This window comes from Copadichromis virginalis, linkage group LG5 (genome assembly GCF_057382275.1).
Source record: "Copadichromis virginalis isolate Kocher_CV1m ecotype Utaka linkage group LG5, C_Virginalis_male_GT1.1, whole genome shotgun sequence".
In the NCBI taxonomy this organism is placed as follows: domain Eukaryota; kingdom Metazoa; phylum Chordata; class Actinopteri; order Cichliformes; family Cichlidae; genus Copadichromis; species Copadichromis virginalis.
Genome location: NC_140622.1, coordinates 1,883,458 through 1,898,711, shown reverse-complemented (window position 1 = coordinate 1,898,711; position 15,254 = coordinate 1,883,458). Strand labels below are relative to the sequence as shown.

At 44.6% G+C, this 15,254-nt stretch overlaps 1 protein-coding gene across 5 annotated transcripts in view; it reads right to left on the bottom strand.

Annotated features, from left to right (window-relative positions):
• sypl2a (synaptophysin-like 2a) overlaps positions 1 to 14,653 on the bottom strand; it is a 36,529-nt gene extending 21,876 nt beyond the window's left edge. Inside the window, exons 1-3 of one of the 5 annotated variants that reach the window (XM_085455550.1) lie at positions 14,629 to 14,653; positions 13,919 to 13,993; positions 2,658 to 2,773 (exon numbers count right to left, since the gene is read on the bottom strand). In XM_085455550.1, coding sequence (XP_085311676.1) covers positions 2,658 to 2,773; positions 13,919 to 13,987 — 185 coding nt within the window. In that variant the 5' untranslated portion in view covers positions 13,988 to 13,993; positions 14,629 to 14,653. The other 4 variants (XM_085455548.1, XM_085455549.1, XM_085455552.1 and 1 more) reach the window with 4 other exon arrangements.
• Between the last annotated feature and the right edge of the window lie 601 nt (positions 14,654 to 15,254).

The following is a 15,254-nucleotide window of genomic DNA, read 5'->3' as shown; positions in this document are numbered from 1 at the left end:
TGGCACTGCTCCGTCCACTAGACCAGATCTGGGCCACCCTTTTGGTCAGGTCTGCAAAGTTCAGCACAAACTGGTGGTAGTAACCAGCTAGCCCGAAAGAACCGCGGCACCTTGGGATGCTGGCAGGATATGATGGCTGCCGTTTTATCCATCTGCAGGTGCTCCTGCGTGGCCACGTGGCACTGCAGTGGCTGGGGCTCTGAAAAAGTCGAACACACGTGACGAACCAAGCTGTACGGAGCGGAGAAGGACGCTTTTCCCTTCTGGAGACACGGCAATCTGCCAGCAGAAAAACAGTGCAGTGCCCAACCTGGGGCATAGGACACTGATCCTTCATGTACCCTGCAGTAGTCAACACTTCCTTCACTACAAGGACTATGTAGTGAAGGAAGGTGATGTGCGACTCGTCTATTACTTCCATCTTCAGCATTTCAGCCATTTCTTTCTGCACCATCTTTCTTTTGTGTTCAGGGTCATGAACGCACCGTCACAAGGTGCGTAACAAAAGGCTCTATGAGGTGCAGCCACGCAGAGGGGAGAACACAGCTGTGTGAGACGGTCAATGGAGGGAGGGGAGCCTCTCTCCATCCTTTAAGGAGGTTGATGTGATACACCTGTGTGGCTCCTCCCCTGGCTGACAGGGTCACAGCAGTGATCTGTGGCAGTGGACCCACCAGTGGTATGTGCAGAAAGCCCCGTGACAAATAGAGTCACAAACAATATTGCCATGGAAACGCTAGCAATTGTCCACCGGTGCAAGGCCTAAGCCGTCCACTCCCGCCTGGTGGACATCTAGCTGGGTAAGCTGAGCACCACCAGCTGGGCACTGAAGGACAGCAGCAGGCTCAGCGCCCACTGAGTGCCCACTGAGTGCCCACTGAGTGCCCACTGAGTGCCCACTGAGTGCCCACTGAGTGCCCACTGAGTGCCTGGGGTACAGGCTGCAAGGCCAGATACAGATGGGTGGACCAAGTGTTGCATCCTTCAGAGCTGCTGCATGAAGCAGAGATGACGGAGCAGCCCAGGAGGTAATAACCCAGGGAGTCAACCATGTGCCTGATTACAAATTCAGCAGGTGATCAAACAATTATTTGCCCCATGACGACTCTAACATCTGTTCTTGTGTCACAACAGCATTTCCATTTGTTCCCATTTCATTCTGATCACACTGGTATAGAATCACAGTCCTAATGTTACATGTGCATGTCTGTGTCCAACAGAACTACTAGAATAAAAGTAGCACACACTCTTCTGGCTTCTACATCCTAACTGCAACATGCACTTTATTATTATGTGACTGTGTTATTGAGAGAAGTGATGCCTCAAAAGGGTTACGAATGCGTACGATGACCTACAAACATAAACAAAGATATAAACACGATTTATGAATCCAACATTTTTCCTCTTTGAAACACCTTTCTGTGCATACAAGCATGTAAACCTACACAGAGCATCCCTGTCACTTACAGAACCTCCATGCATGTGCACCAATCCCCCTGATATGCACAGACCACATTACATGCACGTCTCCCCTCTGTTATAAAACATACATTTAACAATTAAAAGCATTACACAGTAGAGTATGGAACTTCATATATGGTTTAAATAAACTGCTGCTACAAAAACTGATCAACATTGTGAAGTTTTCAGGATCAGTCAATAACCTCCTAAGACCCAAACTCTTCCACAGCATTTCTCTTTGTGCTGATTGGGACCTGATGAAGGTAAGAGCACAGGATTACCTGATTTTTGTTTCTGAGAAAAATGAAATGCACATGTGAGGACGTTCATTTTAATAGAACAGTGGCAGTATAACGTCTCGTACGTGGATATCAGGCCTTTGTAGAGCAAAACTCTGTATTTTGGTCTAGACAACCCAAAATATGATGTCCACATGTGGACGCCAGGTCCTAGGAGGTTAAGGTAGAAAGTCCCAGGGCTTAAATGTGGGCCTCTCCACCAGTCGCTCTTAGAACTGAAGAAGCTTCTCAGATGAGAGCTGACCCGTCCTGAAGAAACTTAAAGAAGTCCACATGTTAGCCTGCTACTACCAGAGAATGGCTAACATCACAGTGTTATTCCACATCACCTGGATTAGATCTATATTCAAACTATGCAGAGATTAGCATGTACTGACTCCAGAGGATGACCTGCAGTGATGTACAACCATCTGCAGCTGTGCACTGACTGACTTGTTCCAGCAGGTTATATTGTTTGTTTTATTTAAAACACAAATGAGCAGGAATAGAGAGGAAACTGTTTTACAGTTGGTGGACATTTATGGGTCTTTGTGAAGCTGGTACCACGAACCCCAATGTGATCTGGCGTATCAGGACACGTGTTTAAGGTTTTGTAAGTGAGCAGCAGGGTGGTTGGAGTAGTTTTGGACATTAGTGTGGACACAAAGGTTAGAAAATGATCCAATTCATCAAGCTGAACTGTAATGACCATTTATTCAGCTTTGGACGGACACATTAGTAAAACAGCTGTACCTGTGGTCCCTCTGTGTAAGTCCTCAAACACATCTGTAAAGCAGAGTTTATGCTTGTGGATCATATCGTACCATTCATTACACTAATGAGGTAAAGGTGTGGACTGGACCTATCAGGACACTGCATCAGAAACTAGACTGGGAGAGTGCCAGTGCTCTTCAGTACCTGAACGGGTAGGCAAAAAACGCCTCTACAGGTTGGTCTCCGTCGGGACAGCTGACTGTGAGGTGGGTTGTCCCAGTGTAACCTCCGATGGTGGCAAAGGCAAAGATTGAAAAGACCTGTTGAAGGCAGAAAAACAGGCATAAAGATGTGTCAGGCGAAGCAGGCACACACAGGGGGAGGCATTCATCTGAAAAACAGGAACTTCAATCTGGTTCAATAAGGATGCATGGGAGGAGACATCAAGCAAAGTCAACATTTATTCATAAAACGTATTTTCATAGCACTACATGTGTTGTTAAGGACCAGCTGTGGTCCCTGAGGACACAGGGATGGATGCACATCTTCCTCCCAGTTTAACACGACCCACTGAAACCATCTCATCATTTTCTCACAGCCTTCTGCATCTCCTCCTACTCCTTCCTGGCTGAAGTATGCTACAATATTATTACTTTTATTGTATAATATATTTGCTAAACAATATTTCTATAGTAACAATTTCCTGTTAATGAGAGTGCTGGAGGAATATTTAGGAGAAAGTAGCAGTACTGCACTATGAAAGCATCACCATTAAACTGTGTTACTGTCAAACAGCATTACATGGTAAATGGCCTGCATTTGTATTGCGCTTTTCTAGTCCATAGGACCCCAAAGCGCTTTACACTACATTCAGTCATCCACCCATTCACACACACATTCACACACTGGCGATGGCAGCTACATTGTAGCCACAGCTGCCCTGGGGCGCACTGACAGAGGCGAGGCTGCCGGACACAGGCGCCACCGGGCCCTCTGACATGGATCAATATCACCACCATGGATGTTTAAGGCTCACTGCACTAACCTCCTGTTAGTCTGTATGTAAATACATCCTGTTCTCTGACAGTTTGTAATGAGCTCCACACAAACAAAAGATGCATTTCTGCAATAAAACCCAGGAGCAGCGTATGACCCGACACACACTGCAGCAGCAGTGAGTGCTCTGTCACATCGTGGCATCAAGAATACCGGACACTTTGACTTGTTTTAATTCTAACCTGACTAGTTGGCAGAATGTAACAGAAAACACAAGATATTACTAAAATACATCATTCTTCCTACTATTTCTAATGTTCATGAACCCTACAAGCTAAACTTTATCAACATTGTTCAAATTTCTACATGAAGCACTACATGTTTAGTTTCATACTAGGGCTGGGCCATATCACACCATTCACGGTAATACCAGTATAACGTCAGGCAACGATAAGAAAATGAAATATGGCGATAGAATATGGGTAAAACGCGCACATAGAGGAAAAAGCATGGCGGTGACGGAGAATGAGAAGGGCGAAAGCGGATCGTTTAGTGAAACAGATGAACCAGAACTGGTTTGTAAAAATGCTGCAGTGGTGTGGAACTGGTTTAGCTTTCGTCCGTCAGATACACAACAAAGCACATTTTTTGTAGAACATGCAAGCGGCCGTCGTTATTACCGTGTTTGTCGGACTAAGGTGCTCGTCAATCTGGGAGTAATCTGGGTCCCAGACTCTGTCTGCTTCAGGTCCCAAAGTCAAACGATCACTGCAGCATCACTGAGAGTTAAAAACTGTTTAAATTCTTCCATCTGTAATTAAACGATCAGCATTGCTGCTTTACCAGGTGTAACTATAAAGTTTAACATCCAGGCATCCATGAAAACAGAAGTTATTACATTTAACGGAGTTAGAAGTTAGCAGGAAGCTAGCGGAAGTTAGCTTGCTAGTTTCGCTAGTTACCTAAGCATGATATAGCATGTTCTGACTGAGAGATTTCTGAAAAAATTCAAACGTACAGCTCTGCTATCACTTCCAACATAAATGAAGACAGGAAACTAAACAGCAGTGACGTTTGTAGGGTTACTGAAGTTGGGCTAGCTGGTATATAATGATGTGCTACGTGATCGCTAGCGACACAGCTATGTTAGCATAACATAAACAGTGAAGCTGGAGGACAAACACTAACACTTTTCCACTTATAAAAGTTAACGTGAAGGTTCTTCATGGTTAGAGACAAATGCAATCACATGGCAGGATGCTGTAAACGGACCAAACTTCAGTCAGGAGAACAACTGAGATAATCCATCCACAATACGAGGTTAGTCATTAATATACTGCAACAACATGGGAATAGAGCAGCTGCCAGAGAATTCAACATTAATGAATCAATGGTACAGAAGTGGAGGAAGCAAGAAGAATGAGTTTAATAAAGTTTGATTTATCTGACTGCTTTGTTTCGCTTAATGTGCCTTATAATCCCGTGCACCTTATGGTCCGAAAAATACGTACTGCACACTGCAGTTTAATGTTGCAAAGCACCTCTTTTTAACTTCAGTGGATATTATACATGGTTATGCTCAGGATATGTCAGCCCATTTCTACTGGAAATGCCTTTTGGTTAAACTTTCAGCAAGGAATTTGCATTTGCACTGTTACATTTTTATAAAGCTTTAATGTACATAAAAACCAGCTTCTTGTTTAAGTGAAATAAATGGAAGGTTGTCTTTTTGCGCTGGTAAAGTTGTGGAGTTGTATTTTGTCTCGCACCAATTATATCGTCAGTTATATCGTTATCGCAAATGTTCAAATATATATCGTGATCAATATTTTTGGCCATATCACCCTGCTCTAGTTCATACCCTACATCAAGATATGTTCAAAAGCAGCTTTGCACTGAAATAATAGTGATCCCACAGGCAGGCTCACTGACTCTTACTCGTGCTACATCACCTATTAAACTGTAACACCTTATGATATAAACACTCGTCCTCCTTCCAGTACATCCTTCCTGCAATGACACGATTTTCTTTATCTGCCAAATCACTGAGATCCACTTCAGCACAACAGCTGCAAAGAAGAGCTGCAACACAGGAGCAGAGCCTTGAAACGAACGGCTCTCTGTGCTGCAGTATAGACACCGAGTTAAACTCCCCAACCACAGACGCAGGAACTTCGCAGCCATTAGGCTGGCTGAGGATTTTCAGGAATGAGTTTCATCTTTCAGGTGTATCAGGTTCTCCACTACATTTCTCAGCTCATCTCAGCCTTGCTTGACCCACCCCAAATAAAGCCTCGGGGGCAGACCCCTGTCCACACTTCGCTTTAAACAAAATCCTACATTCGTATGTAGTATATCGAGGAGATAGATGTCAAAGGTCACCTAAAATCAGACCCCGCAGGTCACGCTAGCAAAAACAGCCCGAACACTGGCTCTCTGACAAACTCACGTTCATGTTTACAAGGTGTGGCATAGACAGCAGTCTGACATTCAGTGGTGTCACTGTAACATCTTCCATGCAGAGGAATGCAGCTCCAAGGCCCACAATGCCATGAAACAGCACTCAGCCCGCTGTGTAGGAAGCAGAGATGTTCCAGGACTCATTCTTACTCCACTAACCACCACAAACTAAAACACTCAGATATTCAGCTAAATGAGAGAACAGTGTACATTACTGTTACAGCACCATGTGACCTGCTCTACCACCTGAGCTACAGCCACCACTTCCCAGTTTGGTCCCAGCTGCTGTCTTGACTTGAGTGTAGAACAAGGCTCAAACAAACAGAAGCAAAAACAAATGAAAACCCTCAAAGCTAAGTCGGACAGCGTGGCGTGAAGGCACAGTTCTGTTTCACCCCTCCATCCCTGTCACCTGTCCAAATTGACTCCTGTGGCCGTCAACTTCTTCTGAATGACAATTTCAGCAGGTCGTAAACGAACCTTTGGACTATCAGAACAAGCTAAGCTAGTGGATGTTAGACTACGTTCACTCTGCAGGTCTTGATGCTCAATTCCGATTTTTTGATCAAATCCGATGTTTTTGTCTGCTTGTTCACACTACAAATAAAATGCGACAGCAAACGCGCTCTAGTGTGAACGCTCAGAGCGCCCGCATGCGCAAAAGCAGACGTCATACACAACGCGCTCTGCTTAGACCCAGAGCAGCAGTATGTTTGACTGATGGCCTTAATATAAAGACTTCGGACTTCACGTTTCCCAATTTTTGCTTTAAGTTATTTTGTTATTTACATAATAATGTGAATAACCTAATAATGATCCTTATTGCTGCTTCAAAGGATAGCTGCAGATTTCTGTCAGAATCTGCAGATTATACAGAACAAATAAAATGTTCACGTTTCTCCAACGTTGTCTTCCCAGCAGTCTCACCGGATGGCCAGGATGCGTTCGCGATGTCTTATCGGGCGCTTCTCCGGAGCTGATAATTGGCGTCTGTCTTGTGTCAGTGACGTAAAAGACAGATTTAATGCGACTTGACCGTTCACACAGCAGTCGCTTTCTAAAACATCAGATATGTATCGGATTCAGGACCACATACGAAAGTGACCCAGATCGGATTTGAAAATATCGGATTTGTGCCGTTCACACTGTCATACCATGATGGGATAGATGGGTCGCATAGGGTCAAAAACATTTTCGGATTTGAAAAAATTGGGATTTGATGCGCTTTCGCCTGCAGTGTGAACGCAGCCTTAGACTAATTCATGTCTTCCAACAGGCTCTTTATGCTTTTCATCGCTCTACTTTCTCACTGCCAAAAAGAGACTAGTTGAAAGTAGGGCTGGGCGATATATTGACTTTTTAAATATATCAATATATTTTTATATGAGATGTGACAATATCCTTTATATCGATATAGTCTATGTTACGTTATAATTATAGTTGTGGAGCTGCAAGTTTGCCTCTCTTTTGTCTCTGCACTGCGTTACTCCGCCTCTCCTTCACTGAACAGAACCTCCCCCCTCGCTTCTCCTGCAGGCAGGACGGACACGGCAGCTGCCTCAGAGGAGCTGCTCGGTAAAAAGAAAACAGTTGGACATTTAGTGCTGCAGCGTGACGTTAACGCCGTAACTGCATTAACGGGGCAAATCTCTGTTAAGGAGTTACCGCGGATCGCCCTGTGCGTGGGGCTGCACGGCGTCAACGTGTTAACGAGCTAACCGCGCTAACGCCTAAAATCCTTTCATTTTCTCAAAAATCGACAGCGCGCCTTATGTATGAATCCTGGTTGTGCTCACTGACCGCGAACCGATTTTATGCGGCACACTGCGCTCAGAAACCTTTCAGGTTTAGACATTAGCTTTGCTGAGCTACGGAGCCGCAGCGCTTGATGCATTGTTGGAGCATTACGCTGAGGAGCCTCGCGGAGCGATACGTACTCTGCTTCAGCGTAATGTTACCGTACTGAGTGCATAAGGGCCATAAACGGCTCCTGTTCAGCGGTGGTTACAGAGAGGATCACGCAGTAGACCCTGGGAACAGAGCAGCTGCTTGTTATTCTGCTCAGCCTCTGGTAGTTTACATTTTGACTGCACAGCTTTTTGTTATGCACAAAAACAGCACTGTTTCATTTATGGAGCATGATTATTTAATAAATGCTGATCATTCTGAGTAATGTTTTCTTGTACATCTGCGCTGTATGTTAATAAAAGTGTGACATCTGGGACACAGTGTGACTAAGAACTCTGTTCTTACTTTATGGCTTTAAAAAACATGAGTATATCGCCATCCAGCTAAAGATGAATGAATGAATGAATGAATGAATGAATAAATGAATGAATGAATTTTGGGTCATATCACCCAGTTGAATGTAATCTAAAGCAGAGAACGAGGTCAGTGGGCCCTGCCATTATCTTTACAGGCTAACTGACGCATCGCTAACCGGACTGACCCTCGGCCAAACCCCTGCAGCCCAAAAACTCGGAGCTCAACTGTTTCCCACCAGACCACCGAACCCACGGCTTTGAAATGTCCTCGGTGAAGGAGAATCATCTGTGACGGCCTCGCAACTAACAGTGGACTCACTGGCTCCACTATAAAGGACCCAGAGCCTGTAGTGATGAGCCGGCTGTTGCTAACAGTGTGGTGAACACGCTGAGGGGCGGGCTTATTAGTTGTGTAATCTCATTGGTACAGGGTTATTTGATGCCCCATGCTGGTACATTTTGGCGTCCTAAACGTTATGCAGCCATTCTTCACCGTTGTTGAGAAACGCCATCGATGTGTTCATCTAGGTTCATCTTTTGTTAACACTATTAGAAGGACATTGCGGCTACAAGTGGCCCGTCTCTGAAAGGCGGAGTGGACTCTGCGTTAGCAGTAGGGTGAGGAGTTGAGTCATTTGGGGGGACTGAGATAGAGCTGCTACTCCTCCACATGGAAAGGACACGGCTAAGGCTGACAGCAGCCGTCCCATGGTACATGGAAGCAAAGACTGAAAGTGGCCGTGGGATGTACGAGAACACGTTCATTTCAAGGCTTCTGTAACACTTTTCAGACTGAAAGCATGTTTGAGATATTTTATAAAAAGCTTTGTTCACAAGCCAACACAAATATAGATGGTCAGTAAGGGTCTGAGCCACAGGCCTGAGGCTGGGTCTATCTATTAATGAAAGGCCTGGTTTTCAGCAGTGAAAGCCTGCATGGAAGCACAGGGCAAAGCTCCAGCCACACAGACACACATGCTCATAAACATGAACACACACCACCTCCTCATCCAGGGGACCAAACAGCGTCAGCACTCTTGTTGTTTGCTGTCAGAAAGACTCCAAGGACAGAGGAACAGTGATTTACATTTATCAAGGAGGATGCGGCAACACCGCCAAGTTCTTCCACGACAAATGAAGAGCGTCTCAAACGCTGCATGTGAACGTCTCCCACACCACAGAACACGTCAAATACCCGTCTTAGCTCGGGTGGAGTACGGCCGACAGGTCGGACAGCCGCTTCGGTGCCACTGAAGTCTTGTTAATGCTCGCTCGCGAACACTAATCTTCTTCACTAACGGGGACCTGGATCTGATGCTGGTGAGGGGAACCTGGCAGAGAGCCGGTGAGTCCAGCTGTTTTATTCAGCTTTTACCTTCGGACTGTGAATATCTTAACATGCTGAGGAAGACTGCGCGTGGTGGTGGAGTGGCGGCTGTTTTAGGAAGAAGCTGCCCTGCAAGCATCCCCGCCCGACACTCGGTGCAGCTGTGTACAGACCTCCGTAATATCCCAAGGACTTTGTTCAAGACTTTTCACACTTTTTAGCTGGTCTCGTACTTTGATAAACCTGAATTGTTGGAGATTTTAATATTGATGTGTGTTGCCCCTCCAGTCTGCTGGCCAGAGATCAGTCTGATAAGACTGTCTGTGTCGGGGCCTAAACAGGCTCATACATATTGTGCTGTCTCTACAGTTACCGGTCCTAAACATGAAAATATGTTGCCATCCATCCATCCATCCGCTTCCGCTGATCCTTTTCAGGGTCGCGGCGGGCGCTGGAGCCTATCCCAGCTGTCATAGGGCGAGAGGCAGGGTACACCCTGGACAGGTCGCCAGTCTGTCGCAGGGCCAACACACAGGGACAGACAACCATTCACAGTCACATTCACTCGCACATTCACACCTAGTGACAATTTGGATTATCCAATTAACCTATCCCCACAAGCTGCATGTCTTTGGACGGTGGGAGGAAGCCGGAGTACCCGGAGAGAACCCACGCAAACACGAGGAGAACATGCAAACTCCACACAGAAAGACCCCGACCGAACTCAGGACCTTCTTGCTGTGCGGCAACAGTGCTAACCACTGTGCCACCGTGCTGAAAATATGTTGCATTTGATATATTTTTATCTCACACCTCTTATTCCAACACATCGTTGTAGTGTGTTTAACCCATCTGCAACAAAAACGTTGTAAGATCTCCCCTCGGCTTTGGTACATCTCATTTTTATAATAAATGCAAAACTGTCCTTGATGAGGTTGCTGCTTTACAAACTATGAGTGTGAAACCACAACCGGACCCGTGGATAAATGACACCACTCGTTCAGCCAGACGAGAGAGCAGGACGGCTGCAAGCGGAAAGACGACGTCGTTTCCCATCCTGAGCGACCGTCTGTAACAGCAGAAGAGTCCATGTTTTTCTGATGTTGTTGAGCTCCAACAATCCTCTGGGTCTTTTTTCAATGACTGACTCTGCTCTGAATATTTCCCAGTTCAGTTTGTTATCAATAAGATAAAACAGCTGCCCTCACACGACCTTTCTAAAATATTCACCAGCTGTTTTTGATCAGTTTGAGCCTGTGTGCCTTGATCAGATGGAGGAACGATGTAATGGCATGAAGACGTCATTTTAAGATATATATTCTCGATTCCTCGGTCCCCTCAGAGTCCAGGCCTATCTCAGAGCTTCCCTTCCTCTCAAAGATTTGGGAAAAGATTGTGTTTGTTCAGCTGCAATCTTTTGTAAATGGACACGATGTTCTTGAGAGGTTTCAGTCTGGTCTTCAGGCTCTTCACAGCACTGACACTGACATTCGAACGTATCGCGATATATATCGTGTACTGTGATACAGCCAAAGAAATATCGTGATATTAGATTTCTATTCTCATAGCAGCCTGGTTCTGCTGGAGGTTTCTTCCTGTTAAAAGGGAGTTTTTCCTTCCCACTGTCACCAAAGTGCTGCTCATAGGGGGTCATATGATTGTTGGGTTTTTCTCTGTATCTATGAAGCGCCTTGAGGCGACTTTTGTTGTGATTTGGCGCTATATAAATAAAATTGAATTGAATATTGCCCAGCCCTGCTCTGAACCTCTCCTGAATGACTGAACTCCGCCTATCACAGAATACATCCACCTTTCCAACAAAGGCGTGGATCTTAGATGTCCAGTAGTGTTAACAATAAGATCCAGCTAGATTAACAGATTTATGTCGATCTATTCAGTGAATCGTAGCAGCCCTAATATTTACTTTATCTACTGAAGACATTCTTAGTTACTGTGCATACGCTTTCTGTCAACATGCCATGCTGTCTCATGGTGCTGCTCTTTATAAACAGGGTCCGCAGGTGCGCATGCGCTGTCAAAATAAAAAACGCGCACCAGATAAGAAGTTGCAACGCACGTTTGCGTACATAAGATTTTCTGGAGGAGGACAGACATTTGTTTAGAACTCTTAGAGATGTTGAAGAAGCTCCTTTAAGCAATTACTGTGATGTTCCTCCACCTCCAAAGAAATGCCAGGAGGAGTCCGAACCACAAAAGAAGCGCGTATTCTCAGAAAAGTGGTTGCAGGAGGTGAGCTGGCTTCAAACAAATGATGAACGCACAGAGATGTGGTGCAGAATGTGCCGTGAAAATCCCACTCTAGTGGACAAAAACAGTGCCGTTTATATAGGAACTAAAAACAGCGCATGCACACCTGCGGACCACTTATGTGCAGCCCTGCTTATAACCTCTCTGTGATGCTGGGGGGTCGGCAGGGTCAGGTTTGGATGGACAGCATCACTCTGTAACTGATTCTAAAGAGTTTGAAAAGAAAAAGCCAAATAAATCGTGTCTTTAAGACAATGACCCACAGATGATGTAATTATTGTCCGATTCTACATATCAGGTGTAATTGTAGGTAGGGCTGTTCGATGTAACGATATATAGCGGACGACGATATAAAAACGTAGTTTCATTTCACGCTATCGTTTGTTTCGTGGTGTCGCAAAATAAACTGTTTACGGCGATATTTTTTCATGTTCTGATGTCGCTGTAGGGCCTACATTCATTTCTTAAAGGTCTCTCTGTCTTAGATTTAATACAACCACACTACGGACGACAAGCGCCTGTTTTTACATGTTGTCGTTAGCAACAACGACGGTAACACCATCACGTGGCTCCGCTGTCTGCTTGTTTGTTTTCCACATAAACCTTTCACAATAAAGCTCAAGATCCTGTTGAGACTTTTCAAAATAAACTGAATCATGTCAAAGATGCAGATTATTTACGGATGAGAAGCAACAAAGAGACGCCAGGTGCTAAAAATAAAGCTCAGACTCAAACTTTGAAAGAAAACGGCGCCGTTACAACTTGTGTCTAAACATGTGTCGTTTCATGCATCGTTAAAACACTCGACTCAGCTACACGACGCACAGCTGGAAACACTTCACGCAGGTCGAGCTGCCCGAGATTCACAGACTTTACAGAAAATGTTACATGTTTGTGATTTATATCGTTACCGGACGATGGATGTCTGATATCGGGATATGAGACTTTGGTCATATCGCACAGCCCTAATAACAGATAGCACAAAAGTCCTCTGTGTTAACTTCAAAGAGTTCACACTGGTGTTGACTGTCTGCCTTAAATATGTAAAACAAATGCAACTACAAACCAACTACACAGCATCAGCTCTGAACACAGCACAAACAGCCAAATCTCTGCTAGCTGTAGCTCAGGAGGAAGGGCAGGTAAACCACTAACTGCAAGGCTGATGCTTTGATTCCCGGTGGCTCCAGTGCCAGCTCTGAATGCCAAAGCTTGCTGGGTGAGATACTTAACCTCAGGTTTTCCTCCAATGCACAAATTTACTATTCAAATGTTAGACAGCACATGTGCGAATGGGTGTACGAGGCTTTGTTTCTCTTCTTCCAGGCTGATTTTCATCTTTCAGATTAGAATGTCTGGCAAGCAAATAAAATATTGTCAATAATAAATACAAGACTGTATTTATGGGCTTTTGTGTCGAGCTGTTAGGAAACAAAGGGTTTATATATATATGATTCACAGGTCAGTGTTAAACAGCTGTAACAAAGAAAGCCATTTATAAATGCTCAGCTATGAGACAGCTGCCGTCTGTCAACAAACCAGGGCGGCTCAACACTTTGGCACAGTGGATAATTCTGCTGGCTCTTTGTTTACGTTGTTGAAACAAACATTACTGTGCATTCCAATGGAACCCACTGACAGGAAAAATCAGCAGATCCGACCTTACAGTCATTTAAACAAGTCCGCGCGTGGATTTGGTGGTGCTCAAAATACACAGAGCACCACCATATGTGCAGGCACACAGGGCTCAATCCTAATGTGTTTCTTTCCTTCATGATCAGTCTATTCGGAGTCAAAGGGCAGTTGCGCTCAAACACAAGTGAGATTTACAGCTTGATCCAACACAAGCCAAGCAGCTGCCACTCCACATCAAATTCACCCCACGGTTCAACAACAGCAGGTACCAGCCGCACTGGGAGTGCCACAGTGGGATTCCCCAGTCCTACACATAATCAGGTGTTATGGTGTGATAAAAGCGGACACCCTGTTCCAGGTTAACATGAGGAAACTGAGAAATAAAACTTACCAGTTTTATTACTGGTGCCAGGAACATGGACAAATGACTCCTAGGAGACATCGCAGCGAATATTCGACACTTCACGCTGATTGGGATGAATAATGTACAAAGACATGTTTGTGACAGTGCTTACCCATTCGAGGACACGAATAAATCCCAAAGGCTCCTTCAGCGGTCCAAGGTCCGGAGAAAACCCAGCCATCGCTTTCTGTGCACCAAAGACACGCAACCAGGTATAAACGAAAAGTACCTCTGCAAACGGCGAGACGTGTTGGTCACCTTGCAGCTAACTGACGCTGCCCTGGTTAAAGCAGCTGCGTGCTAACGCTAGCTCACGTCAACTTAAGCACTTTAAAAGACTCACAAACCTGAACAGTGTCCATCGAAGTGTGTAAAAACTAGCAGTCAGTGTCCCGGTACTACTTTTGTCAGTTTGCATGGAAAGCTAACTTCAAGTTGCTCCGTCTGTTTTCTGCCGACGACATAGGAGCTAACAGCAGGGGGCAGTCTCAACTGTGCACGGACTAGTGATGCGCGAATCATGAACGAATCGTTCAGTACTCGAGAATCACTTTACTGACTCGTGAATCATGATTCACGAGTCCAACTGACTCACTGACGCATCCCTGTTGCTGTTAGCAAACTAATTCCATTAGTAGAAATATATCTAGCTTATAATTAAAATTGTGTGGAAAAAAACAACAGACAGTTTCTTAACAAAAACATTTCTGCTCTGAACATGAAGAACAAACCCTGAGTAGAAGCTCACCTCAAGACAACAGCTCCTCAGTTCACAGTAGCATCGCTCTGCTAACATGCTAGCAGCACATTTAAGTTACTCACCCCCTCCCTCCTGGCTCACAGCTTCTTCTTCTTCTTCTTGGTTGGCAACCAATGTTAAGGCGCATTACCGCCCCCTGGCTCACAGCTCAGTGGACATTTAGATGAGAAAATATATATTTGACACATATCGTTAGCTTCATAGCATAATTGCCTAAGTCATTTGACTAAGTCAATGACTTAGGCACTTATGCTATGAAGCTAACGATATGAGGAAAATACTAATAAAATAAAAATAAATGTTCCCATTAGAAATCTTTTTTTTGCTCTATAAAACTAGTTGTTTTTCTTTTTCAATCACTCATCTTAGCAGTAGGATTTACATGAAAAGAGAAACAAATTAAGTTTGAGTAAAAATGTATATTTTTTGCACTCTCTGGGCAACTGACTCTGTGACTCATATGACTCAAACACGATTCACTTCGGTGAGTGACTCATTCAAACTCGATTCAGTAAAAATAACCGAATTTACCATCACTAGCACGGACCCTACTGTCCGGTTTTTACTTTTAAATAAATAAAATAAAAAGCACATGTTTGAAATCAGAAAGCGATGTCTCATTTTTCTTTCAGTGTGATTATTAGTTAGCGTTTCTGATGTTGGAGGGAGCTTACGGTAATGCGAATTC